Below are 26,189 nucleotides of genomic sequence, written 5' to 3' on the forward strand. Positions count from 1 at the left end.
TCTAGAGATGGGTCCGGGGGCGGCTCAGAGGCAGGGAGATGTGGCGTCTGGTGCGCCCACGGCTGGCACTAACTCAGCGCCGGGGGCAGCGGTGGCCAGGGCCGCTCAGCCAGTTCCTGTTCCAGCTGCTTGAAGCGCTTCTTGGAGGCCTGTTTGGGCCGGAGCCACCGCAGGCAGGCTGGGAGGCACTGGTCCAACACGCTCTGCGGAGGGCAGGGAGGGTGTGGAAGGGCTGCGGGACCCCCGTATCCCTCCTGTTGCCTCCACAGGGCCACGCTCACCTCCAGCAGGAAGGCCCCCACAAAGTTGACAGCAACCAGGCCCAGCAGCAGCAGCTTGAAGCAGGTGTCCGCGATGTTCCTCAGCCCTAGTGGCCCCTGCAGGAGGCCGGGGACCAGGATGAGGCCCACCAGGACAGAGCCCAAGAGCGCCAGGGCCACCAGGAAGGGCACTGGGGGTGGGGGAGTCTGTCAGCGAGGGAGCCGCGCCCCGGCACGCACGCACTCACTCCACTGGGGGCCCCCCCCTGCCCACCTGCCTCCCCTCGGCCGGCACCCCACCCCACCCCGCAGCAGCACCGTTGGTGTAGAGCGGCCGGCGGAAGGGCGCCCCCTTGGACACGGCTGCGGCCAGGATGAGGTATTGGAAGCCGGACAGGGAGAAGACCACGGTGTTCTCGTAGTTGGGCAGGTTGTCGGGCGCAGGCACCGTCTTGTTCAGAGGCACAAACCTGGGGGTTTGGGGACCGGGGTCAGGAACGAGTGTGGGTGGCAGGGGTGAGGGAGGCTGCTCACTCTCCACTCACCAGGGCTGGGCTACGGTCAGGAAGTAGCCCCCCAGCTGCACTCCAGCCACCAGGGCCACCTGCAGCAGCAGGCTGCCCAGCACCGGCGCGCTGAGCAGCGCCCCAGGCGGCCGCGCTCGCCCCAGCTTCAGCGCCGGCCCCGTGCGGCTCATGAGCACGGCCACGCTGGTGGTGATGACCAGGTCGATGGCCAGGAACTGCACGTCGCCCAGGTTGGTGTTGATCTGTGGCAGGCGGAGAGAGCGGAGGGGAACAGACCTCACCCATGCCCGGACCCAGAGCGGCTCCTAGTCTGAGAGGGGAGCCCACCCTGGTCTCAAGGAACCCTTAAGAAAGGCATCCTTTCTGTCCACCCATCAGATGGGGCAGTGCTTGCCCAGCTCTGGGGGGTCCGCTAGCCCGATGGTGGAGACACACTGTCCCGCCCTCAGGGGGTCCCCCCTGCAGCCTTAGTCTGTGTCTGGGGACCTGAATCTGATGGGGGTTCTCCTACCTGTAGCCATGGCTCCTAGCTCTAAGGAGGACATGGGGACCTGTGAGACTTGCAGGGCCCACCTGAGGCGGGGGAGGGGGGGTGGGGAAGGCGCAGGGATCTTGGCTCTGCCTCGGTCTCCCGTGCAGAGCAGGAGCTCCTGGAGTGAGGGTAAGCTGTTGGCACATGGCAGCCTCTGCTACTTCTATGACCTACTATGTGCCAGACGCTGTGCCCAATTCTCTGGTCTCGTATCAGGCGCACTGCCCGAGTCACACGGCTAGAAAAGCGGCCGAGCCAGGGTCTGAGCCCCGACACGTGTTCTAGGACGTGCTGGGCTCCTAACCGCGCGCTGCGTGCCTTCTCTGACCCTGGCTCCGCCCGGGCTCACCGTGTAGAGGATGAGGACCGAGATGAACTGGGTCAGGCTGTACAGGGCCATGTACTTGAAGACACTGAAGGAGGTGTCGAGGGAGCAGCGGCCTTCCCTTGGGGGCAGGGGACGGGCTTTAGGCCCCGGCGGCCGTGGGAGCCTGCCCTCCCTGCCCACCAGCCCGCCCGCCTCACCTGATCACCATGGGCACACACTCGATGCTGGCCATGCTGGAGGTGAAGGGCGAGACCACCGAGGCCTCCGCCTGGGAGAGCGAGATGCCCACGTCGGCCGCCTTCAGCGCCCCGCAGTCATTGGCGCCGTCTCCGCACATGCCCACGCAGTACCTGACGGGGGCGGGCAGGTGTGGCCTGGGAAGCGCCCTGTCCCTCCCTGGCCTGCTGGCAGAATACGGTGGGGGCGGGACTCCCACTACACATTTGGTGCTCAGTAGGCAGGGTGTGTGTGTGTGTGTGTGTGTGTGTGTGTGTGTGTGTGTGTGTGCTGGGGATTGAACCCAGGGGCATTCTATCTCCAAGCTACACTCCCAGCCCTATTTTATTTTGATTTTGAAATAAAGTCTCGATAGGTTGATGAGTCTCACTACTTGCTGAGGCTGTCCTTGAACCTGCGATCCTCTTGATTCAGCCTCCTAAGTACTGGGATTACAGGCATGTGCCAACACGCCTGGCTCTTTCTCAAAGTTTTTTTTTTTTTTCTTTAGTGGTACTGGGGATGGAACCCAAGGGCATCCTAGCTCCAAGCTACATCCCCAGCTCTATTTTTTATTCTTTATTTTGGGCCTCACTAAGTAGTAACTGAGGCTGTCCACGATCCATGATCCTCCTGTCTCAGCTTCCCAAATGCTGGGATGACCAGCGTGTGCCAATACGCCTGCCTTTTTTTTTTTTGAAACAGGGTCTCACTATGTTGCTGAGAGTCCCATTACATTGCGACAGCTGGTCTCCAACCTGCGATCTTCCTGTCTCGGCCTCTTCAGGGCTGAGATTGCAGGCGTGTGTCATTGTAAGTGACCGACGCGGTTATTTCTGGTGAGTCAGCCTGGGTGCTTGTGGAGGGCGCAGACACGCTGGCCCCCAAGGCCCACCCACGCCTGCCAGGCAGCACTTACTGAAGTTTCTGTAGCTCGCACACGAGCTCGGTCTTCTGCTCGGGGGCCATGCGGGCGAAGACGGTACCCTGCACCAGGACCTGGGGGCACAGGGAGGGGGGTTGAGGCAGCCTCCAGGGCAAGCACTGGAAGCCAGGCAGGGCAGGGCAGGGGGTGGCCGGGGGCTCGGGGCAGCCCTACCTTGGGCAGCAGCTTGGGGAAGTGCTTCGTAAGGACACCGAACGTGGACCCGCTGAGGGCCAGGTGGCTGGATCGGGGGTCTGGCTCCACGGTGCAGCTTGTGGCCTGGACAGGATCCTGGGGGCCCAGAAGCTCAGCTTAGCTCCCTGCCCACCCTGGGGAGCTGGGGCCTGGGTCAGGAGACCAGGGGGGGGGCACCCAGTGGGGTGGGGCGGGGCTGAAGCCATGGGGAAGCCTTACCTTCGCCCCATTCAAGGCTACAGGGGGCTCCACGGGCAGGAACTCGAGGGAGGCGGGCTGGCCGTGCTCAGGACAGGTAGCGTGCACAAGGACCAGCCGTTCCTGCGGGCCCACCATGCCGCAGCTCCGGGCCACGGTGACCGCTGTCTGCAGGTTGTCCCCTGCAGGTGCGGGCCACGGTCAGGGTCTAATGCTTTCCAGGGCTGTCCCTCCCGACCCCCCTGGAGGGGAGAACTGATGAGACGGTCTGTCCGTCTGTCCTCGCTAGCTGAGTGGGCCCAGGTACAGCAGCCACACCTCTGGACCTGAGGCCTCACTGTAGGAAGCAGGCTTTGAGGAGTCTTAGGAAAAACGGATTGGGCGCGGGCCGTGGATAACCCGTGCTGCTTGGGGCTCTGCTGGACAGCAGGTGCGTGTGCCAGAGGCGGAGGACGCAGACCTCTCTGAGCTCCTGCCATGTCACCCTGACTAGAATCTTTTTGTGTGTGTGGTACTAAGGACTGAACCCAGGGGCATTCTATCTCCAAGCTATACCCCCCAGCCCTGTTTTAATTTTTATTTTGAGGCAGGATCTCAGTGAGTTACTGAAGGCCTTGTTAAGTTGCTACGCCTGGCCTTGAATCTGGGATCCTGTGTCAGCCCCCCAAGCTCTGGGATTGCAGGCATGGGCCACAGGGCTCAGCTGGCTCGAATCTTTCTTGCTCCATGAGACCGTCACAGCCTTTGAGGCTGACACCATCCTTCCTACTTCTCAGAGGTGGAAACTGGCACCTGGAGAGGTCACCCGGCAGGTAAGAAGCTGGGCTGAAACCCAGGCTGACTCCACGCCCGGGCGCCCAGGGAGCCATCCCACGCTCTCAGCCTTAGCTTCCCTTTCCCAATCCATCAAATGGGGGTGACAGTCACATTCGTGAGGGATAATGTGGAAACGCTTATAAAGGGGCTGCACCCAGAAAGATGCCCAGAGGAGGCATAGGTACCCCTTCCTTCTACCCAGGCCGGATTCTGCCCTCCCATCCCGGGCCCTGCAGGCCGTGGCACCTGTCACCATGACGGTGCGGATGTGTGTCCTGCGCAGAGCCTGGATGACCGGCGTCGTCTGCGGCTTCAGCAAGTTCCTCAGGACCAGCAGCCCCAGGAGGCTCAGCTCCTGCTCTACCGTGTCCCTGCGGGGCGTGCAGACCGAGGCTGGAGGCCATGCGGTGGTCAGTGCCCCCCTCCAGCCACTGGGCCGGGCCAGCTTCCGACTTGGACTGCACAGGAGCCTCCCCCGCCTATACCCGGGATGGACCCACCTCGTCAGCTGCTGCGCGGCCTCCAGGCTGGGCGCCACGGGCAGCGGCTTGCTGGCCAGGGCCACGACACGGTAGCCAGCGGCCGTGTAGCTCTGTAGCATCTGGGCGAAGTCGGCGGGCACTGCCGGAGAGGGGGTGATGTCACGACCAAGCGAGAGGCAGCGGCGGGAGTCCACCCGCTCTTGCCGACACCCAACCAGCCACCTTCACCTGTCTCAGGGCTGCAGAGGCCTGCCACTAGCTCCGGGGAGCCCTTGACATAGGTCTCGGGGTGAGCGGCCCCCGGCCACGCCACCACCACGTTCATGCGCTGCAGGGCCGAAGAGAAGGGGAAGCGGCGGAGGACACTGACCGGCACCAGGGGCTCCTCCTGTAGGGTGGGGTAGGGGCTGAGGGGCTGGCTGTGGAGCCCACGCTGTGGGCCCCACGCCACGCACAACCCCCCAGCTCACCGTTGCCTGCAGCTGGGGATCCTGAGGTGGGGGCCTCATCACCGCCAAGACCTGGGTCCCGCGTGCTGAGTCTGCCACCGGCCCCTCCTCTAGGACCTGGGAGGCAGGACCAGAAGGTCAGCATCCCAGTGCCTTGCCCATGGACAGGCAGCAGGGAGGACTCAAGGTAGACTTGTGGGAGGCTTCCGTCACAGCAGAGGGGAGAGGGTTAAGAATACAGACTCTGGAGCCAGTTAGATTCAGATTCCAACGGCTAAGCCACTGGTGACCCTCCTGCTTCCTGTGAAACGGGTTTCGAGCTTGCTTGCTGGGGCTGGGGGAGGACGGTGTGGGACAGGCCTGTACCGTAGTGCGCTAGCACACAGTAGGCGCTCACCCCATCGCCACAGTAGGCCTGCCATCATTGCTACTGATGGTGGGTGTAACAGGGGCCACCCTAGGGGACCTGGAACGAGGAGGACGGGGCGGGAGTCATTAGGCCCAGCTGCCCTGGGGCTGGGGGCTGACCTGCCTGGCCTACTTACCCAGCCAGTCGACTCCACCATCTTGAGGTCCATGGGGTCACCCACCGCGGTGTCCTGGAGCTGGCTGAGGGCGTGGCAGGTGGCCAGGGCTCGGAGCAGGGGCCCCCCAGGTAGGCGGCGGGGCTCAGGAACCAGCGGCAGGAACGCCCGCCCTTTCAGGGGCACCACCCCCATCACGTCCAAGCCATCCTCGGTGAGGGTGCCCGTCTGCAGGGGACAGGGACAAGCCTGGGATGAGCTGGGTGCCCACACAGCAGGGTCACCCTAGCCCTCAGTGTTTGGGCATCCGGCATCCCCAGCCTGCGGCCCCCACCTTGTCAAAGCACACGAGCCGCAGCTTGCCCCCCAGGTTGATGCGCAGCGGGTGGATGCAGAAGATGCCCTGTGCCCGCAGCCGGCTCTGGGCGTAGAGCGTACACACTGTCATGGCGGCTGGCAGGGCCGGCGGCACCACCACGGTCACCAGGTCCAGGGCTCGGATCACAATCTCGCTCACAGGCACCTGGCAGGAGACACCATGAGTGCGCAGGCCAGGCGGGGACACAGGGGCGCCGCAGCCCCCTCCCGGCCCCGGGGCTCACCCGGTTGCGGTAGAGGATATAGACGCTGTAGATGGTGCCGAGCAGAGCTGAGGAAGACAGGAGGCTCGGTGGGATTTCAGGCCGAGCTGGGGCTGGCAGCAGGGGGGCTGTGGGCGCACCTACCCAGGATGGAGAGGGCGGCCACGAACTTCATGCTGTGCTTATAGAACTTGAAGTTGATGGGCCGGGGGTGCAGGATGGAGCTCACCAGGCCCCCTTTAGCCGTGCAGAACCCTGCGGAGAGACAAGGAACCATGGCGGGGAAGTGGGGCCAGGACAGGCCTCCCCTTCTCGCCACCCCACCACACCTGGGGGTGCTGAGATGTGATACCCACAGGTGCCAGGCACGGGCCTGCCCTGCCCAGCCGTCCTGGGACGGTGTGTGTGTGTGTGTGTGTGTGTGTGTGTGTGTGTGGCACTGGGGCTGAACCTAGAGGTATCTACTGAGCTACATCCCTAGCCCCACCTGTGTGTCTACAATCTCAACTTGCAATTCTGGGTATCAAGCAGAGGGGTGTTCTTCCACTGAGATACATCCCTAGCCCTTTTTAATATATATCTGTGGGGGGGTGGGGGGGTCTAGGGATGGAACCCAGGGGCATTTGACCTCCGAGCTACACCCCACTGCCCTACATTTTATTCTTTATTTTGAAACTGGGTCTCACTGAGTTGCAGAGGGCCTAAGTAGCCGAGGCGGTCAGTGAACCATGATCCTCAGTCTCAGCCTCCTGAATGCTAGGATGACAAGCGTGCACCACCTCGCCTAGCTTTTTTTTTATTTTTTATTTTGAGACAGGGTCCTGCTAAGTTACCTCGGCTGGACTTTGAACTTGTGTTCCTCCAGCCCCAGCCTCCTGCACTGCTAGAATTACAGGTCCTCCTTTGGGGGTTGTTTTTCTCTTTTGAAGGGGAGAGAAGGGGTACTGGGGATTTGAATCCAGGTCCATTCTACTTCTGAGCTACTCCCCTAGTCCTTTTATTTTTTCTTTTCTTTAAGATTTTTTTTTTTTTTTTTTTTTTTTTTTTTTTTTTTGGTGTGTGTGTGTGGAACTAGGGATGGAACTCAAGGGCTACATTCCCAAAGCTATTTACATACCTCCGAGCTACATTCCCACCCCTATTTTTATCCTTTATTTTGAAACAGGATCTCACTAAGTTGCAAAGGGCCTCACTATATAGTTGAGGCTGGCCACGAACCAGTGATCCTCCTGTCTCTGACTCCCAAGTATTGGGATTATAAGTGTGTGCCACCATGCCTGGCTTATTTTTTATTTATTTATTTATTTTTGTGGTACTAAGGATTGAACCCAGGGGCATTCTACCTCTGAGCTACATCCCCTACCCTATATTTTTTATTTTATTTTATTTTGGTAGTACTGGGGGTGGAACCCAGGGGCTTTCTACCTCTGGGCTATACTCCCAGACCTACTCTATATTTTATTTGGAAACAGGGTCTCACCTAGTTGCTGAGAGCCTCACTAAGTAGCTGAGGCTGGCTTCGAACCTGTGCGATCCTTTTATCTCAGCCTCCCAAGCGCTGGGATTACAAGCATGTGCCACCATGCCCGGCTTTTTATTCTTTATTTTGGAATAGGGTCTCACTAAGTTATGGAGGGCCTCACTAAGTAGCTGAGACTATCTGCGAACCACGATCCTCCAGTCTCAGCCTCCCGAATGCTGGGATTACAAGCATGCGCCACCACGCCCATCTTATTTTTTTATTTTCAAACAGGGTCTTGTTAAGTTGTTGAGGCTGGCCTTGAACCTATGGTTTTCCTGTCTCAGCCTTCCAAGTACTGGGATTAGAGGCATGAGCCACCACACCCAGCTCCTTTGGGTTTTAAAAATGGAATCAGTGGAGAGCAACTGAGGAGGGGGCAGCTTCACTTCCGATGCGGGAGTAGAGGGGACGCATCCTGCTTGCGCTTTCCTCCCCCTTTGGCATTTATAACCTCTGTGGGTGTTGCAATGCTTGGTCACAGTCTGGGTTAACTTCCTCCTAAACTGGGGACACTGAAGCCCAACTGGGGTGAGACTTGCCTGAGGTCCCACAGCAGGGCAGTGGCAGAGAAGAGTATGGGGTCCAGGGCTCCAGGCCCTGCCCTGGGTCACCTCGCCAACAGGTACTGAGCCCAGCACTCCTCCCCGCCTCCTGAGGGGTACCTGTGCGAGTCACCACCGCCAGGACGTGGGGTCCCATGTAGGCCCGGGCCTGTAGGACAAGGGTCCCGCAGAAGACTGTGTGCCGCCGATGTGTCTCCGGGCAGTAGGGCCTGGGCCCCTCCGGCAGGGCCGTCTTCAACACTGGAACACTCTCCCCTGGGAGGGATGTGGTGTGAGGCCCACAAGAGACCCTTCAGGCCGCTCCCTCCCACAAACAAAACCAGGAGCCAGGCACAGACTGTTTCGTCGGCCCCAGGTCTCATTTAACTGCGTAACCAGGTACAAATAAAAAACTACGCCCCATTTCACAGAGAGGGGCACGAGGCTCTGAGAGGGTGGAGGACACAAAGATACAGCTGGGCGTGGTGGCGCATGCTTGTGATCCCCGCACTCGGGAGGCAGAGACAGGAGGGTCACGCTGGCTCAAAGCCAGCCTCAGCTTAGTGAGACCCTGTTTCCAAATAAAATATAAAATAGGTCTGAGACCGTAGTCCAGAGGTAGAAGGCTGCTTGATTTCATCCCCAGCACCACAATAAATAAATAAATAAATAAATAAATAAATAAATAAATAAATAAACAATAAGATAGTCCTGGAGGGGTGGGGCAGCCATTGCCAGAAAGCAGCTCTGGGGGCGCTGGACAAGCACGCGTGGGCACCCGTGGGGACTGAGAGGCAGGGTGTGGGAGCCTTTCTCCGGTTGGAATTTGTGTGTGTGGTACTAGGAACTAAACCCTGGGGTATTCTTTTTTTTGTGTGGTGGTGGTGGTACTAGGGGTGGAACCCAGAGACTTTCTCCACCCAGAGACTTTCTACTTCCGGGCTATACTCCCAGACCCCCCCCCCTTTTTTTATATTTTATTTGGAAACAGGGTCTCACTAAGTTGCTGAGAGCCTCACTCAGTAGCCGGGGCTGGCTTCAAACCTGCATGATCCTCCTGTCTCAGCATCCCAACCGCGGGGATTATAAGCGTGCGCCACCATGCCCGGCAACCCTGGGGTATTCTACCTCTGAGCTATACCCCCAGTACTATTTCTTATTTCTTTTTTTGGTGGTACTGGGATGGAACCCAGGGGCTTTTCTACCTCTGAGATACACTCCCCGACCTATTTTATATTTTATTTAAAAACAGGGTCTCACTAAGTTGCTGAGAGCCTAAGTCGCTGAGGCTGGCTTTGAACTTGCATGCTGTCCTGTCTCAGCCTCCCAACTGCTGGGATTACAAGCATGCGCCACCATGCCTGGCTCCTATTTCTTTTTAAAAATTCTTTATTTTAAAACAGGGTCTCAAGCCGGGCGTGGTGGCGCATGCTTGTAATCCCAGCATTCAGGAGGCTGAGACCGGAGGATCGTGGTTCACAGACATCCTCAGCTACTTAGTGAGGCCCTCTGCAACTCAGTGAGACCGGGTTTCAAAATAAAGAATAAAAAATAGGGCAGGAGGTATAGCTTGGAGGTCGAATGCCCCTGGGTTTCATCCCCAGACCCGCAAAAACAAAACAAAACAAAACAAAAAACAGGGTCTTGCTAAGTTGCGGAGGACCTCACTGAGTAGCTGAGTCTAGTGCGAACCTGCAACCCTCCTGTCTCAGTATTGGGATTACAAGCATGCGCCACCAGGTCTGATCCCCGGCCCTTTTTATTTTGAGACCGGGTCTCGATAAGTTGCTGAGGCTGGCCCCAAACTTGCCATCCTCCTCCTCAGCCTCCCAAGTACAAGAATGCTACTGGAGATTTTCATCACAACAAATACTTATTACTTTTATGATTCAAATCAGTAAGGCTATTTACATAGGGATTTGGCTTAACGGCTGTAAAGACCCAGGCAGGCTGCCAGGCAGAGCATCAAGTAGAAAGCCTGCGAGGGTGCAACTCCTGAGGACCTACTGTGTGCAGATTCCTGGGAGGAGCTCAGGAACAACCCAGGAGCTGTCTCTATCTCCCAAGAGGCACCTCAGGGCAGTTTGCAGTGGGCCAGATTCAGGGTGCGCACCCACTGATGATTCCAACCATCTTACAAACAACTCTAGGCAGAAACCTTCCTTGGAAGAAACCGCCATATCCTGGTTTTCAGTAAGCTCTGCAGTACCCACTGCGGAGGCCCAACACATCTCAGAGAAAACTATCTGTACCTATCAAGACACACACGGGACGAGGCTGCTGTCTGCATGGGCTGCACACTCGCAGTCTAACGTTCCTCCCAGGGGACTGTGTTAGTGGGTGACAATCTGCGCCCACTGCGGCCTCTTATATTGTGTGAGGCGGAGCCCCGGGTGCCATGAACACGTGCCCTGAGAAATGGAAGGCAAAGCCGGGCGTGGTGGCGCACGCTTGTAATCCCCGCGCTTGGGAGGCAGAGACAGGAGGATCGCGCAGGTTCGAAGCCAGCCGCGCGCGCTGGCTTAGGAGACCCTGTTTCCAAATAAAAATGTAAAAATAGGTCTGGGAGTGTAGCCCGGAGGTAGAAGGGCTTCCAGGAACCCCAGTACCACACACACAAAAAAAAAGAAATGGAAGGCAGGGAACGTTCCATCCAGCGCGACCCCAGGCATGTAACTGGAAGAGGTGTGCTTGCGTTTCTTTATTTGTTTTGTACTCAGGATGGAACACTGCCCAGGGGCATTCTACCTCCGAGCTCCACTGCCAGCTATTTTTCACTGTTTATTTTGAAACAGGGTCTCACTAAATTGCTGAGCGTCTAAGTTGCTGAGGCTGGCCTCGAACCTAGGAACCTCCCGTCTCAGCTTCCCAGGTACCGGGATTACAAGTGTGCAACACCAAGCCCAGCAGGGCGTGCTTGCATTTGTGCACACATATTACATAAATGCAGAGTGAGGAGTGGTGAGACCCTGGGGACCCTTCCCGGTGGCTGTTCTGGGGGCAGGAATGACCCTCTCGCCCCGCTGAAGCACCACATTCTCCTACATAGTCTGGAGTCTGCAGACATTCTTGTAGAAATAGTTCGCACGTATTGGGGCTTACTCTGTGCCTCCTATCCGATACAGAAGGGGAAACTGAGGCACGGTGGGGTTATGTGATACAGCCTGAGAGGATGGGGCTAGTTGAGTGCTGAAGCCAAGATTGTTATTTCTTTTCTTTTCTTTTTTGCGGTACTGGGGGTGGAACCCAGGGGCATTCGACCTCCAAGCTCTACCCCCAGCCCTGTTTTTTACTCTTTTTTGTGTGTGTGTGTGCTACTGGGGGTGGAACCCAGAGGCTTTCTACCTCCAGGCTATATTCCCATACCTTTTTTTATATTTTATTTGGAAACAGGGTCTCACTAAGTTGCTGAAAGCCTCACTAAGTAGCTGAGGCTGGCTTCAAACCCGTGCGATCCTCCTGTCTCAGCCTCCCAAGCGCGGGGATTACAAGCGTGCGCCACCACGGCCGGCTTTACTCTTTATTTTGAAACAGGGTCTCACTGAGTTGCAGAGGGCCTCACTAAGTAGCTAAGGCTGTCCTCACACTCCGATCCTCCTTCCTCAGCCTCCGGGATGCTGGGAGGACAAGGGTATGCCACCACGTCCAGCTCCAGGATTGTTATTTCAAAGAAGGAAAAGAAAACCCAAGCTAAGACTCATGAAACAGGGAAAGAGGAGAGTGGCGGCGGCCGGGCTCACCTGTCAGGGTACTCTCGTTGACCATGCACTCGCCGGCCACCAGCGCGGCGTCGCAGGGCACCAGCCCGCCCTCGGGTGGCAGCACCAGGCAGTCTCCGGGCACCAGCTGGCTGGAGTCCACCCATTCCTCCTCTGTGGGCGGGCAGGGGCTCAGCAGGGCGCCCTAGCCACCCCTGCCACCAGCCGCCCCTCCCTGGCCCAGCTCCTCACCTCCCCCAGGCCGGCACACGCGCACCCGCACGGACAGCGTCACCATGTCCCTCAGAGTCTGGCTTTGCTGTGGGCGGAGGGGGCAAGAAGGGCTGGGTGGGTGGGGGCTTTGGGGACCCGGCGCCTTGCCTCGCCCGCCCCACATGCTCACCTTTCTGGTCTTATACAGAGACAGGCAGATGGAGACGGCGGAGATGAGAAAGATGCACAGGGCGTACCAGTAGTAGTGGTCAGCCAGCCACAGCGCGATGCTGAAGGCCTGGAACCCGTAGTAGGGGTTCAGAGCCTGCGGTGTGGGGTGGGGGGAGTAGTGTGAGGGCCGCGTGTCCGGCCACAGGCCCGGGAGCAGAGGCCCCATAGCCGCACGGGATGCAGCCGGGCGTCACTCCTGGCCGGGCCCAGCCCTACCCAACCAGACGTCTCAAGCTGCCGCTTCTCTGCTCTAGAGGACGCGGGTACTGGCTGAGCACCTCTGGCTGAGCACCTCTGAGCCAGGTCTCCGCTAATTTCTTTTTTTTTTCTTTTTTTTTTTTTTTGCGGTACTGGGGATTGACAAAGAGCATTCTACTCTAAGCTACTCCCCCAGCCCTTTTTTTTTTTTTAATTCTTTATTTTGTAGCAGGTTCTCACTGAGTTGCAGAGGGCCTAAAGTAGCTGAGGCTGGCCACGAACCTGCAATCCTTCTGTCTCAGCCTCCCACATACTGGGATTACCAGCGTGGGCACCATGACTGGTTTCCCTACTAAATTTTGTCATATAGAACAGTGATGGCATTTCTGCAAGGCAGGTGCCACCATGGGCTCCACGGGACAGTGAGAAAACCGAGGCTTAGGAGGCCTGCCCCCAGCTTAAAACCACACAGCCTCCGAGAGGCAGGCTGCAGTTTCTATCGGGCCGGCCTCTCCCTCACACGGTGTCTGCCCAGGGGCTGGGATGACGTGTCTGGTCACTGGGCTCCCTTTGTCCGGTGTGGGTCGGCATGCCCACCCTGCTCTGAAGCCTGGGTCATCCTGTGTGAACAGTGATCCCGGCCTCCTCACAGGGCTACTGGGGGAAAGAAGGGTCCACGCACAGAAGGGACGGCTGTACTCTAGGGCACGCCGCCTGGAACGGGCAGCCCGGCCTCCTGTGGCCCCAGCCCTGAGCAGACCCCCAGGTCCTTGATCCGGTGACTCGTGGCTGGGCTAAGTGAGGCGGGGTCTAAGATGGCCCCACCACCCATCACAAAGAAGGTGACGACTGGTCTGATCCATCACCATACAGTGGTTCAGAGGAGGCCAGCCCCGGGCCAAGGACCACCGCACGTCCGAGCGAGGGCGAGCGGGCAGCCTACCTCGTCCAGCAGGAGCTGAGGATAGGACTTGACGGGAATGCTGATGACATTGGGGCCGTAGATGGTCTTCCTGGAAGAGGGGAGGCGGCCGAGCTGTCAATGGAGAGGCTGTGGCAGATGGACCCCCGGGTTATCAGCTCCCTATTTTAGCCTGGGGAAACTGAGGCTCTAAGGGCGAGTTGTATGGGAGGGAGCAGGCAGGACGGAGCTCCTGGCCTTTAGGGTTCCCAGGCCCAGCAGCACCCACCTCACCGTCTGCTCCTGGAGGCTGAGGCCAGAGCGAGAGCTGTGGATGTCATCACAGGTGCGGCCACGGTCCAGCAGGCTGGCGAGGGCGGGGAGGGGACACTGGTGTGGGTGGCAAGGCCCGAGCTCTGTGTCCCCCCTCCTGGGCAGCTTGGGGTTCCGGGCCCTTACGGAGCCTCTGACACCTGAGCTCCGGGAGAAAGCCTGGACCCAGCTCTTCTCCTGTGGCCCTGACTGTGCCCCGCTAGCTCACCAGGGCAGAGGGACAGTGAGATGACAGTCAGGCTCCCGTGACAAGAACAGTTGTTACCAGCTGGGCATGGCGATGCACGCTTATAACCCCAGTGCTTGGGAGACTGAGAGGAGGATCACACAGGTTCAAAGCCAGCTTCAGCTACCTAGGTTCTCAGCAACTTGGTGAGACCCTGTTTCCAAATAAAATAGGTCGGGGGTGTAGCCCAGAGGTAGAAGGCTCCTGGGTTCCATCCCAGTACCATACAAACACAAAAAAGAGCAGCCATTACCAAGTGACAAGTGTTAGTCTTTTATCTTTTTTTTTTTGGTACTGGGTTTGAATCCAGGGACATTCTACCTCCAAGCTACACCCCCAGCCCTTTTTATTTCTTTTGTTTTGAAACAGGGTCTCACTAGGTTGCTGACGCGGGCCTCAAGCCTTCGATCCTCCTGTCTCAGCCTTCAAGTACTGGGATCAGAAGTGTGTGGCACCACACCCAGCCACGAGAGCAGTACCCACACCGATGGTGCCTCAGGTGAGTCATGTAAGCTCTCCGCACCCCGATTTTGTCATCCGCAAAATGGGGGCAGCAACGGCACCTCCCTCCCAGCCTGTGAGGCAGCAGATGGGCCAGGGTGCACATAGTGCACCTGGGACAGGGTCTGCCACTTACTAGGCGACAACGTGCCGCTGAGCTCCGCTAAGGCCGTTCCCCGTGTGCGGCAGCTCCCTGCAAACATCCCTTTGGCCTAGGGACGCTCCGCTCATGAGCACACCTTGCCCTGAGAGCCTCCAGTGCGGGATCTGTCTCCAGCAGCGGTGGCGACCCATCAAGGTCAGGGAGGCGTGCCCGGCTCCCTCCCTCTGTGGGGGCCATCCGGAGGTGCAGGTGTCTGCTCTGCACTGGTCTGAAGGGAGCCCCAGGGCCTGACCTCGGCTTTGGTAGTAACAGCTTCATATCCTGTCTGCTGCTGCCCCCTGCCCACGTCCCTTCCCCAGAGCAGCCCGGGGTCACCTTCCAGATAAACTAACTCTCAGCTCTGGAATCTCCTCCTGGGCTCGACTTCTGAGGGACCCAAATTAAGACTTGTTGACAGAGGAGGGCTGAACCCCAAGCAGAGCCCGAGCATAGAGCCACGGTTTGGGTCACCAATGTCACCACCTTAGGCCAGGTGCTGGGCCCAGCTTTATGTGAACTTTTTTTTTTTTTTTTTTGGTGGTACCGGGAATGGAACCCAGGGGCATTCTACCTCCAAGCTGCACCCCCAGCCCTAGTTTTTCTTCATTATTTTCAAACAGGGTCTCACTGAGTTGCAAAGGGCCTAAGTAGCTGAGGCTGTCCACGAATTGCGATCCTCCTGTCTCAGCTTCCCAAATGCTGGGATTATAAGCATGGGCCAACACACCTGGCGTTTTTATGTGAACTTTTATAGACTTCACCTTAAAATAACCCTAAAGGCCGGGCATGGTGGCGCATGCTTGTAATCCCAGCGCTTGGGAGGCTGAGACAGGAGGGTCGCACAGGTTCAAAGCCGGCCTCAGCTACTTAGGCTCTCAGCAACTTAGTGAGACCTTGTTTCCAAATAAATTATAAAATAGGGTTGAGGGTGTAGCCCAGAGGTAGAGAGCCCCTGGGTTCCACCCCTTACTACCACAAAAAATAAAAAAATAAAATAAAGAATTTAAATAGGGCTGGGCATATAGAGATAGAATACCCCTGGGTTCCATCACCCCCCAAAAAGGGAAAATAACCCTAGGGGTGGTGGGGACTATCCTATTTACAGGCAGAGAGGCTCAATAACTTGCCTGAGGTCTCTGCACAACTGAGAGGGGAGCCAGGCTGCGTGGCTTTGTGCCCCACCCTGGGAGGTGACGTGGGCCGCGGCGGCCCTGGCTCCTACCTGACTTGGTAGAAGGCCTGCTGGCTCTCAATCCAGACATAGCGCTGGCCTTGGAACACATAGTAACGCAGCTCCCGCTTCTGGAGGGGGAGAGGGGCCAGTGGGAAGCAGCCCCAGCCCACGAGGCTCAGGGGTGGGGTGGGGGTGGCTGCAGGGACCAGTGTCACAGGAAGGAGAGATGGAAGAGGCTTGAAGAATAGACACGGTCAGATGACATGGCCAGCACTTGAGACAACAGAATCAGGAGGTGTGGGGGGAGCAGGGAGTCCACCCCCCACTGTACAGAGGATGACACTGAGACCCAGAGAGGGACTGGCTTCATCCGGCGCCCAGCCGTCCACTCACTGCCTCGTCCCTCCTGTGGAGCTGGGCGGTGTCCTTCCATGCGCCTGTCAGTACAGCCCCGACGGCCACCTGGCTCCGGCCGTCCTCTGTCTGGGCCTGCGGGGGCAGCTCCAGGCTGGGGAGGGGCTGCGGGTTACTCTGCGGCTCCTGGAGCTGACCCCAAACCTCCCAACCACAGAGCCACGGTCCTCGCTGGGATGCAGCCCCCAGAAGGGGCGGTGGGCTGCCTCACCTGTTCTCGCTGATGGCCTCGGTCTGCACCTGGACCGTGAAGAGCCGCCGAGAGTTATCCTGGAACACAGAGCGTGGACTCAGTCCTGGAAGAGAGCCCTCCCCTCCCGCCCCGACCCCATTCCACAGCCAGCAGGCCCCTGCCCGAGAAGGCAGAGTCGGAGCTAGCCAGATGCAGCGGTGCAGGCCTGAAATCCCAGTTCTTGGGAGTCTGACAAGAGGATCACGGGTTTGAGGACAGATAAAGCAAGTTAGCAAGGCCCTTCAGCAACTTAGTGAGACTTTTTCTTTTTTCTTTTTTGCGGTACTAGGGATGGATCCCAGGGACATTCCACTTCTGAGCTACATCCTCAGCCCTATTTTTTTTTTTTTTTTTTGTGGTACTGGGGTTCCTGGAAGCCCTTCTACCTCTGGGCTACACTCCCAGACCAATTTTTTTATTTTTGGAAACAGGGTCTCTTAAGCCAGCACTGCTGGCTTCAAACATGCGTGATCCTCCTGTCTCCGCCTCCCAAGCGTGGGGATTACATGTGAGCGCCACCACGCCCGGCGCCTCAGCCCTATTCTTTATTCTTTATTTTGAAACATGGTCTCACTGAGTTGCAAAGGACCTCACTAAGTAGCTGAGGCTGTCCGTGAACCGCGATCCTCCTGTCTCAGCCTCCCAAATGCTGGGATTACAAGCGTGCGCCGCCACACCTGGCTTAGTGAGAACTTTTTTCTTTTTTTTGTGGTACTTGGGGTGGAACCCAGAGGCTTTCTACCTCCGGGCTATACTCCCAGACCTATTTTATATTTTATTTGGAAACAGGGTCTCACTAAGTTGCTGAGAGCCTCACTAAGTAGCTGAGGCTGGCTTCGAACCTGTGTGATCCTCCTGTCTCAGCCTCCCAAGCGCGGGGATTACAAGCGTGCGCCACCATGCCCGGCTTAGTGAGAACTTTTTTAAAAATAAAGAATAAATTAGGGCTTGGGGAATAGCTCAGAGGTAGACCATCCCTGGCTTCAATCCCCAGTACCACATGCACACGCGCACACACACACACACACAAAGTCAAGGGTGCAGGTGACTCTGCAGAGGCCACCCAGCCAGACCCTTCTGCCCACTGCTTAGATGGAAAAGGTCCAGAAGACCCCTCGGTGCCACGGAGGCCAAAGTCAGGCTCAGCCGAGAACCCAGGCAGCCTGTACCTGGGCCCTGGCTGACGCCCTTCTCCAGCTGCAGGCTAGCCCGGCCCTCACCTCTTTGTCTCTTATTTCGATGACGAGTGTTTCGGCGTGGGCTAGGCTGCAGGGCCGCAGCCGCAGGCGCACCCCCCACGAGGGCTTCCAGCGGAACAGCAGCAAGGGGATCCCGGCCAGCATCCAGACCACGACGTGATAGCCGATGACCCTCCATGGACTGCCACAGTAGCCGCTGAGCCTCTGAGGATGCAGGAGAGGTGGGCTGGGAGGGGGCCGGTGCAGTGCGGGCCTGTATCAGCCCACCGACCCCCGCGCCCTCGTACCACGGATGAAACTGAGGAGCTGAGGGGATCGATTGATGTCTCTATCGTCAGGGTCCCATAGCTGGCCGGCAGGTGGCCCACGAGCGGGCTGCTGTCTGTGGGTGGAAAGGAGAAAGGCCATTTGCAGGGAGTGTCTTCCTCCTCCTCTTCTTCCTGTCTTTTGTTTGTTTGTTTTGCAGCAGTGGGATGGAACCCAGGGCTTGTGCAGGCTGGGCAAGCGCTCTACCCCCGAGCTGCAGCCTCAGCTCCCCCCCCCCTTTTTTTTTTGCATGGTACTGGGGATGGAACCCAGGGGCGTTCTACCTCCAAGAGGCACCCTCAGCCCTATTTTTTATTCTTTATTTTGAAACAGGGTCTCACTGAGTTGCAGAGGGCCTCACTAAGTAGCTGAGGCTATCCACAAACCTCGATCCTCCTGTCTCCGCCTCCAGAATGCTGGGATTACAGCACCACGCCCAGTTCCTCCTCTTCTTTGGACACGCTTCATTCTCTGTTTTGGTCCTGGGAATTGATCCCGGGGCATTCTACCTCTGAGCCACACACCCACATGATATGGATGAAACTGCCTGGCTGAATTACTGTGTACTGAAGCCTGGCGGGGTGGTGGCACACTCGTAATCCCCGCATTTGGGAGGCTGAGGCAGGAGGATTGCAGACAGCCTCAGCTACTTAGTGAGGTCCCTTGAAACTCAGTGAGACTCTATTTCAAAATGAAGAATAAAAAATAGGGCTGGGGGTGTCGCTTGGAGGTAGAATAATGCCCCTGGGTTCTATCTCCAGTACCGCAAAAAAAAAAAAAAAAAAAAAAAAAATCCAGCAGCTGTCTTCAGGTGCCTGTGGTCCGGCTGCTTTGTGGTTCTTATTCATGGTGCCTGACTTCCTTGTGTGCCTGGTCATCCCTGAGGGCTGCTGCCCAGACCCTGAGCTCCTGCACCCAGCGGCTGGCCTGCCTGGAGCAGGGTCCCGCTCTTCCATTTCTTGCCTGCACCGACTCTGAGGGTGGGTCAGAGCCTCTCATCTCCAGCGCAGGCTGGACGCCGAGTCCAGACTGATAAAATGCAGGCTTGCAGGCCATGTTTATGCAGGTGGGGAGGCTCAGGGAACAGCACCGGGTGGCCGCCACAGAACAACTTTCCTTCCTGCTTCCTCTGGGTCGCAGCAGGGCAGGCTCCACCTTGAAGGACTGAGAGGCATCCTGGCCTCTCCCCAGACCTGCTGGATCAGCTCCGCAGCAGGGTGGGGCGGTGTGGGCAGCTGCTCACTTCACAAGAACCTCTGGAAAGTTCCCAAAGGGGCTGGGAAACCCAGGTGGGTGTGGGGCAGGCTGCTGGTTTTGTGGGCTGCCCTTTAACCTCCACCCCAGAACCTAAGGCCTTTTAAGTTTCTACCCAACAAGCCCAGAGAGTCCCAAACACCTGCGGTGGTCACATCCCAGCCTCTCAGCTGTTCTATTTCTGAATGCTTGGGCCTCTGAGCTCCCTTGAGCATAATAAATAATCAAATAGTCAGCCAGGGGGTCTATCTCTGTGGTAGAATACTCGCCTAGCATGCCCAGGGCCCTTGGTTTGCTCCTCAGCTCAGCAACAAAACACAACAGAAAACAACAAAAGCCGGGCGTGGTGGTGCACGCTTGTAATCCAGCATTTGGGAGGCTGAGGCAGAAGGTTCTGGGTTCACAGCCAGCCTCAGCTACTAAGTGAGGCCCTTTGCAACTCAGTGAGACACTGCCAGGTAACCACAACCACAATTATTTTCCCCACTTTACAGAAGAGCAGAGACTCAGAGAGGTTAAGCATCTTGCCTAAAATCAAAAGCAAGTATATGGTAGCTCTTGGATGCAAACTCAGGCAGTCTGGCTCCAGCTCAGCTTTTTTTTTTTTTTTTTTTTTTTTTGTGGGTATGGGGATGGAACCCAGAGGCATTTACCTCCAAGCTATACCCCCAGCCCAGTTTTTTATTCTTTATTTTGAAACAGGGTCTCACTGAGTTGCGGAGGGCCTAAGTAGCTGAGGCTGTCCGCGAACCACGATCCTCAGGTCTCAGCCTCCCAAATGCTGGGATTAAAGCGTGCGCCACCACGCCCGGCTCAGCTTGTGAGGCTGAGACAGGATGATCGAGCAGGTTCGAGGCCAGGCCAGCCTCAGCTGGTTTAAGCAAATAGAGGGTTAATCTCATGATGCAAAAGGAGTCTGGGAAGTCAGGCGTGGTGGCGCATGTTTGTAATCCCAATACTTGGGAGGCTGAGAAGGAAGATCACACAGGTTTCCAGACAGCCTCAGCTACTTAGTGAGGCCATTTGCAACTCAGTGAGACCCTGTTTCGAAATAAAAAATAATTTTAAAAATAGGGCTGGGGATGTAGCTCGGAGGTAGAATGCCTCTGGGTTCCATCCCCAGTACCAGGAAAAAAAATTCCTTTTTATGAACAAAGTGGACCCTGGAGTAGATGGTTTACATTTGCTTGCAATTAACTCTCCCAAACTGATCTCACAGACTGCACCGCTTGGCGCTGGCTCGGGCTGGGCTCTGATCACTGCGTCCCGCCGGGCACACGCGGAGGCTTGGGGCCACGTGTCCCTGCCAGCCCAGCAGCCTGTCCTCGCCACCCAGCCCCTCATGGAAGGGCAGCGGTACCAGCTTCAGCAGCAATAAGGGCAATGAGAGCAGCTAACATCCATTAAGCCTCCCCAGGTGACGGCTGGACTGAGCCTCAGAATGAGCTCCTGAACCCTCCCGGCAGGCTCGGGTGGGGGGGGGGGTTGAGCACAAAGGCTCACCAGCCTTGCTCCCCGCCAGGGCGCCTGTGGGCGCTGGCAGAGAGCAGGACACCTCCCCCGCACCCCCTGAGGCCTCTTTCAGGTGATGACGCAGAAACCAAGAGCAAAGCGGGGCTCTGCTGAACAGCACAGCGGTGTCTGCTGGCTCAGAACAAATGGCTGGGCTCTGGGGAATGACCATACCCCCCCCCACACACACACACACACACACACGCTCGGAGGTGGTAGAGCTGGCCGGGGAAGAGCATCATTTCCTTCCCTTCTGGATCTACAGACAAGAAACAGCCCAGGCCTCTGCTGTCTGGTCTGAGCAGGGCAGGTGTGAGCAGCTGCAGCCCGGGTGGGCACAGGGGGCATTCAAGGGCACTGTCAGCACAGCTGGCTTCGCAGGTCCTTGACCACCGCCAACCACAGCCTTTTCCTGCGTGTGTGTGTGTTTGTGGCGGGGGTACTGGGAGTTGAACCCAGGGACATTGTACCACCGAGCTATCCTCCTCGCCCTTTCTATTTTCCTGGCTCCAGGGGCCTTTTCCCTCTGAGCTATACCCTCAGCCTTTTATTCTATTTATTTATTTTTCTGTGGGTCTGGGGAAGGAACCCTGGGGCATTCAACGTCTGAGCTACACCCCCTGCCCTATTTTTTTTTTTTCCTTTATTTTGAAACAGGGCCTCACTAAGTAGCTGAGGCTGGCTGTGAACTGCGATCCTCTGGTCTCAGCCTCCAGAATGCTGAGATTACAAGGATTACAAGTGTGTGCCACCATGGCCGGCTTAAATTTTTTTTTTTTTAAATTTTGAAACAGGGTCTCACTATGTTACCATCCTGGTCCTGAATCTGCCATCCTCGTGTGTGACTGATTCCAGCTTCCTGCCCTGTTTTAGAAACGCAGCACTGGAGCCCTTTTGGTTCCCCCTGCAGTTCTGGAGATAAAATCTAGGGGCATTCCACCACCGAACTGTACCCCTAACCCTTTTAATTTTGAGATAGGGTCTTGGTTTTTTTTTTTTTTGGTGGTACTGGGGATGGAACCTTTTTACCTCTGGGCTACACTCCCAGACCTATTTTATATTTTATTTGGAAACAGGGTCTCTTAAGCCAGCTAAGGCTGGCTTCAAACCTGCGCGATCCTCCTGTCTCAGCCTCCCAAGCATGGGGATTACAAGCGTGCACCACCACGCCCGGCAAGACAGGGTCTTGCTAAATTGCCCAGGCTAGCCTTAAATCTGTGATCCTCCTGTCTCAGCCTCCTGAGCTGGGATTACAGGTGAGCACCACTGTGCCCAGCGCACCTGGGTTTTGGCCAGAGCCCTGTACCTGGCCACGCCCACTCCCAAAGGCAGGGCACCGGGGCCAGCTCCGAAGGGCCGGCTGGGCAGCGGCGGGTCTGTGTTTTCTAGCGGGGATTTCAGGGAATCTGCTTAGGCTCTGGCTCCTGCTGGTGGGGAATCTCTCCCCGTCTAGAGCTGTGCTTGGGATGTTTCCATGGTGATGGGGAGGGAGGCCCTCAGGACCGGGGGAGCTTCCTCCAGGCCAGCCCCTGCACCAGGTTTTATATCCAGTCTCTCATTTATTCCTCCCACGCCCGCAGCCCTGAGAAGCAGGTGCTACTTTCATCTCTATTTTACAGACTGGAAACTGAGGCTCAGAGAGTAAGTTGCCTTAAAGCCACACACGATCAGTGCACCCGTCAAACACTGCTCCCGGCTCCCTCGCAGGCAAGCTGTGTTTTGTGAGGCAGGTGCCTCAGCCTGTCTGTCTTCCATTCCCCCTCTCCAGGAGGATGATTCCAGCGACGCTGTCTGTGTGCAGCTGGCACCCTGGTGAGATGTAAGCACCACGGCAGCCCAGTGCAGGCCGCTCCGGAGGCAGGCCTGGGCAGGTGGGCGGTCCCTGCCCAGGAGGCGTGGCTTCAGCTCTGACCCACTTCTCATTCTGGCCTCTCCTGCCCGAAACTCACAGCTGCCCCCCCCCCAGCCTCGAAGCCCCCAGGCCAACAGCGGATCTGACTCAAGCCTGCAGGGAGGGCTTTCTGCCTTGTTCACAAATAAAACTGGGAGCTCTGGGGAGCCACAGGCCTGGGACTTGCCTCCAAGCTGGGAAAGGGCCTGCCTTCCTGCAAAGTCCTCTAAGCCCACCACGCCCACCTGCACCGGAGTGGGGGCGGGCTGCTGGCCCTGCTAACGGTGCCTCTACCGCCAAACCATTTGAAATGAATGAATGGATGCACGCACACCTTGCAGACACAGCAGGGCATGCAGTCCATCCCCCTGCCCCTGGCCAGTCCACTGAGGTGCACAGGCTCCCAACTCTTCCTAAAGGGACCTCCCCTGGCCATGGGCACCCAGGATCTAAACAGCACTCCATCCGTCCTGGAAGTTCTTTCTTCTATCAAATGTCCTCCATGTCATAAAGACAACTTTCCAGTCAACCTCGGGGACGAGGGAGGGGCGAGGAGAGTTCGGGAGGAGGAAGTCCCATCTGTGGAAAACTCTAGAGTTCCGGCCAGGGCCAGGGCGCGCTCCTGTAGGACACCTGTCTAAACAGTGGGGCGGGCCTGCCCCTCTCCACCTGGCTCCTTAGCCCAGGGTGAGCTTGGCCAGCTCGGCCAGCCCAGCACGGGCTAGACAGGCCAGGTGGGAGGAGGATGTTGCAGCCACCCTATTCCTGCTCCCCTGAGTGACAGCCACAGAGGCCGGGTGCCCGCCACGCAGAAGCCCTTCAGGCACTGACTCATGCTATCTTCACAAAACCCTTGGAGGGAGGGGCTGGCATCACCCCTGTTTTATGGTTGGGGAAACTGAGGAACAAAGCTAGTTGTGGTGTTCCTTGCCCAGGGTTGTATACCTTCAGCGAGGAGAAGCTGGCAACATACGGATCAGAAGGGACACCTTTTCCTCTCTTAGTTCCTCCTCATGGAAAAAAGTACAGATTAGGATTCCCATTAAAGACGAGGCCCAGGGCTGGGCGTGGTGGTGCACGCTTGGAATCCCAGCACTTGGGAGGCTGAGACAGGAGGACTGCGTTTTGCGGACAGCCTCAGCGGAGGCCCTTTGCAACTCAGTGAGACCCTGTTTCAAACTAAAGAATAAAAAATAGGGCTGGGGGCGTAGCTCGGAGGTAGAATACCCTGGGTTCCATCCCCAGTACTTAAAAAAAAAAAAAGATGAGACCCAGGGGGTCAGGGGTGTAGGCAGTAGTGCAGTGCTTGTCTAGCATACCCATGGCCCTGGGCTTGATTCTTAGCACTTTAAACAAATAAAGAAAGAAGATGAGGCCCAGACAGGTTGCTTAATATGCACAAAATTACACCGGTAAAAGTGGCCAAGACTGGACTTCATCCTGGTCTGAATTTACAGGCCTTGAGCAATGACACCACTGTTGTAGGGCAGAGGGCTGAAGTCAAAGCTATCTGGGAACCTCTGGTTTCCTGAGGAAGCCCCAGTTTCCTGCTGGTGACCTGCAATGGCCCAGAACACTGTTTCCAGCCTCCCTGTGGCTGGTCAGGAGCTCCTGTCCCCGGTGAGTGTGTGCGTGTGTGCCTGTGCGTGTGGGAGGCAGAATGAATCTGTATATTTGCATCTAGAGCCTAGGGGCCATCTCCTTTCATTTTTCTCTTCTCTTTTGCAGTGCTGGGGCCAGCATGTTAGGCCAGCACTCCTCTGCTGAGCTGCACCCCGGCCCTTTGCCTGCAGGGTGTACTCTAGCCTGCAGCGGGGAGGAGAAGCTGGAAGGGAGAGTTCTAGACTCAGGGGTCTGCAGCTGCAGCCCCTCTGGGTAGCAGAGGCCTACAGGCCTCATCCGCAACAAATGGAATCTGACTGTGGAAGCAGGAGTGGGGTGGGGGGTTCGGATGCCTAGAAGGGTGTGGTCCTTGGGTCTGGCGTTCACGGTCTTGCTCGGGAGCCCCGAGCCGGAGTGGGGAGTGACGTTGTGCCCCAGATCACAGTCGCCCAGCACTCCGGGGGCCTGGCTGTCCCAACCCCATTCACTGAGCCAAGAGGGGTACTGCCCAGACGCCTGGGGGTTGCACCACTTCCTCCACCTGGAGGTCGTCATTCAGGGTGGGATCCGCTTCAGTGGGAGGGGGCGGGCCCCAGGCGGCCCAGCCCGCGGGCAGGAAGGTGGGCGGGGGCCGGCTTGCGCAGCGCCATCGCCATCACCTTCGCCATCGCAGGGGAGGGACCCTTTTGGGGAGGGGACGGACCCGGGATCCGTGCCCCGGGCTGCTCCCCTGCTCGCGACCCCGCATCGGGGGGTGTGGCCCTCCACCCTCCCGCACAGGAGGCCCCAGGAGGGCCGGGGTCGGCCGGCGTGGGCACCCACCTGCGCTCATGTCGGCTCCTCGCGCTCATCGCCGGCCCCGGCGTGCGCAGGGCCCCGGGGGGCGCGGTCCGGCGGCGCGGGCTGGGCGGGGGGCGCGGGCGCGGGGCGCGGAGGCACCTGCGGCTGCGGCGGCGGCGGCGACTCTGAGCTGCCGCAGTCTGTCTGCGGCCGCCAAGCCCCGCCCAGCCTCGGCCTACGTCCGCCCGCGCAGGGGCTGCCGGGACTTGTAGTCCCATCCCGGCCTCCCGCACACCCGGAGTGGGCACCCTAGAGAGGCCCGGGCAGGCAGCCCCCGGGGCTAGGGTTCTGCATAGCGCTTGGAGCTGGCCTCCGCGTGGCCGAGGCCAAGGCACTCAACTTCTCTGGGCCCCAGCTCCTAACCTGTGGGAAGCGACCTTAGCAACGCAGGCTTATTGTGAGGCTCATATGAGAACATGCGTGTAAAATCCTTGGGACAGTTCCTGGTGCTGCAGGTTAAGGTCACAGGAGACCCGCGGCCAGGTGCTTCGTGGAAACGCACTCCGATGCAGACAGTGGGCGTTGAGGGTGCCAGAGGGACCATGGAGGTGCATCGCGACCTGGAAGCCTCACCTGCAAAGCCCTGGAGACTTCTCCCTTAAATGAAGGACTTACTTAGTTTTTTTCATGTGCGATGCTAGGGATTGGGCCCAAGGGCGTTCTTCCTCCCAGCTGTACCTTCAGCCTTTTTTTTTTTTTTTTTTGTGGACTGGGGGTGGAACTCAGAGACTTTCTACTTCTGGGTTACACTCCCAGACCTATTTTCTATTTTATTTGGAAACAGGGTCTCACTAAGTTGCTGAGAGCCTCACTAAGTAGCTGAGGCTGGCTTCGAACCTGTGTGATCCTCTTGTTTTAGCCTCCCAAGTGCGGGGATTACAAGCGTGCGCCACCACGCCCAGCCCAGCCTTCAGCCTTTTTTATTTTTACTTTTGGAAATATGGTCTAAGTTGCTCAGAGTCTAGGTTGTTGAGATGGGTCTAAAGCCTGTGGTCCTCCGGTCTCAGCCTTGTGTCTCAGCCTCAAGGACGGATTACAGGCATGTGCCACTGTGCCTGGCTTAAACGTGGCCTTTATCACACTGCCCCAGAGTGACGGGCACCAACAGTCTCCCCGATTCCAGGGTGGATGGCCTCTGGACAGAGGCTCTGCAGAGGTAGAGGGTGCAGCAGTGACCAGGGCAGATGGTCACGCTGGGCTGAGGACAGGCCTGGTCCAATATGAA

The 26,189-nt window shown here is 57.7% G+C and overlaps 1 protein-coding gene across 1 annotated transcript; it reads right to left on the reverse strand.

Annotated features, from left to right (window-relative positions):
• Positions 1 to 68: 68 nt before the first annotated feature.
• ATP13A2 (ATPase cation transporting 13A2) lies at positions 69 to 24,679 on the reverse strand (the record flags this gene model as incomplete). Its single annotated transcript, XM_080691326.1, has 32 exons — positions 69 to 203; positions 282 to 451; positions 579 to 730; positions 806 to 1,029; positions 1,669 to 1,765; positions 1,845 to 1,997; positions 2,783 to 2,862; positions 2,963 to 3,079; positions 3,203 to 3,363; positions 4,244 to 4,368; positions 4,498 to 4,618; positions 4,708 to 4,867; positions 4,950 to 5,045; positions 5,474 to 5,680; positions 5,787 to 5,975; positions 6,055 to 6,101; positions 6,178 to 6,288; positions 8,218 to 8,373; positions 11,838 to 11,969; positions 12,048 to 12,114; positions 12,199 to 12,333; positions 13,381 to 13,450; positions 13,628 to 13,705; positions 15,763 to 15,842; positions 16,108 to 16,222; positions 16,340 to 16,398; positions 17,581 to 17,763; positions 17,847 to 17,941; positions 20,623 to 20,738; positions 20,836 to 20,951; positions 21,913 to 22,016; positions 24,310 to 24,679. 32 exons carry the CDS (start codon positions 24,677 to 24,679, stop codon positions 69 to 71), a joined length of 4,221 nt encoding a protein of 1,406 aa, XP_080547452.1.
• Positions 24,680 to 26,189: the final 1,510 nt, after the last annotated feature.

Source organism: Muscardinus avellanarius, assembly GCF_963383645.1.
Source record: "Muscardinus avellanarius genome assembly, chromosome: 3".
NCBI classification, from domain to species: Eukaryota; Metazoa; Chordata; class Mammalia; order Rodentia; family Gliridae; genus Muscardinus; species Muscardinus avellanarius.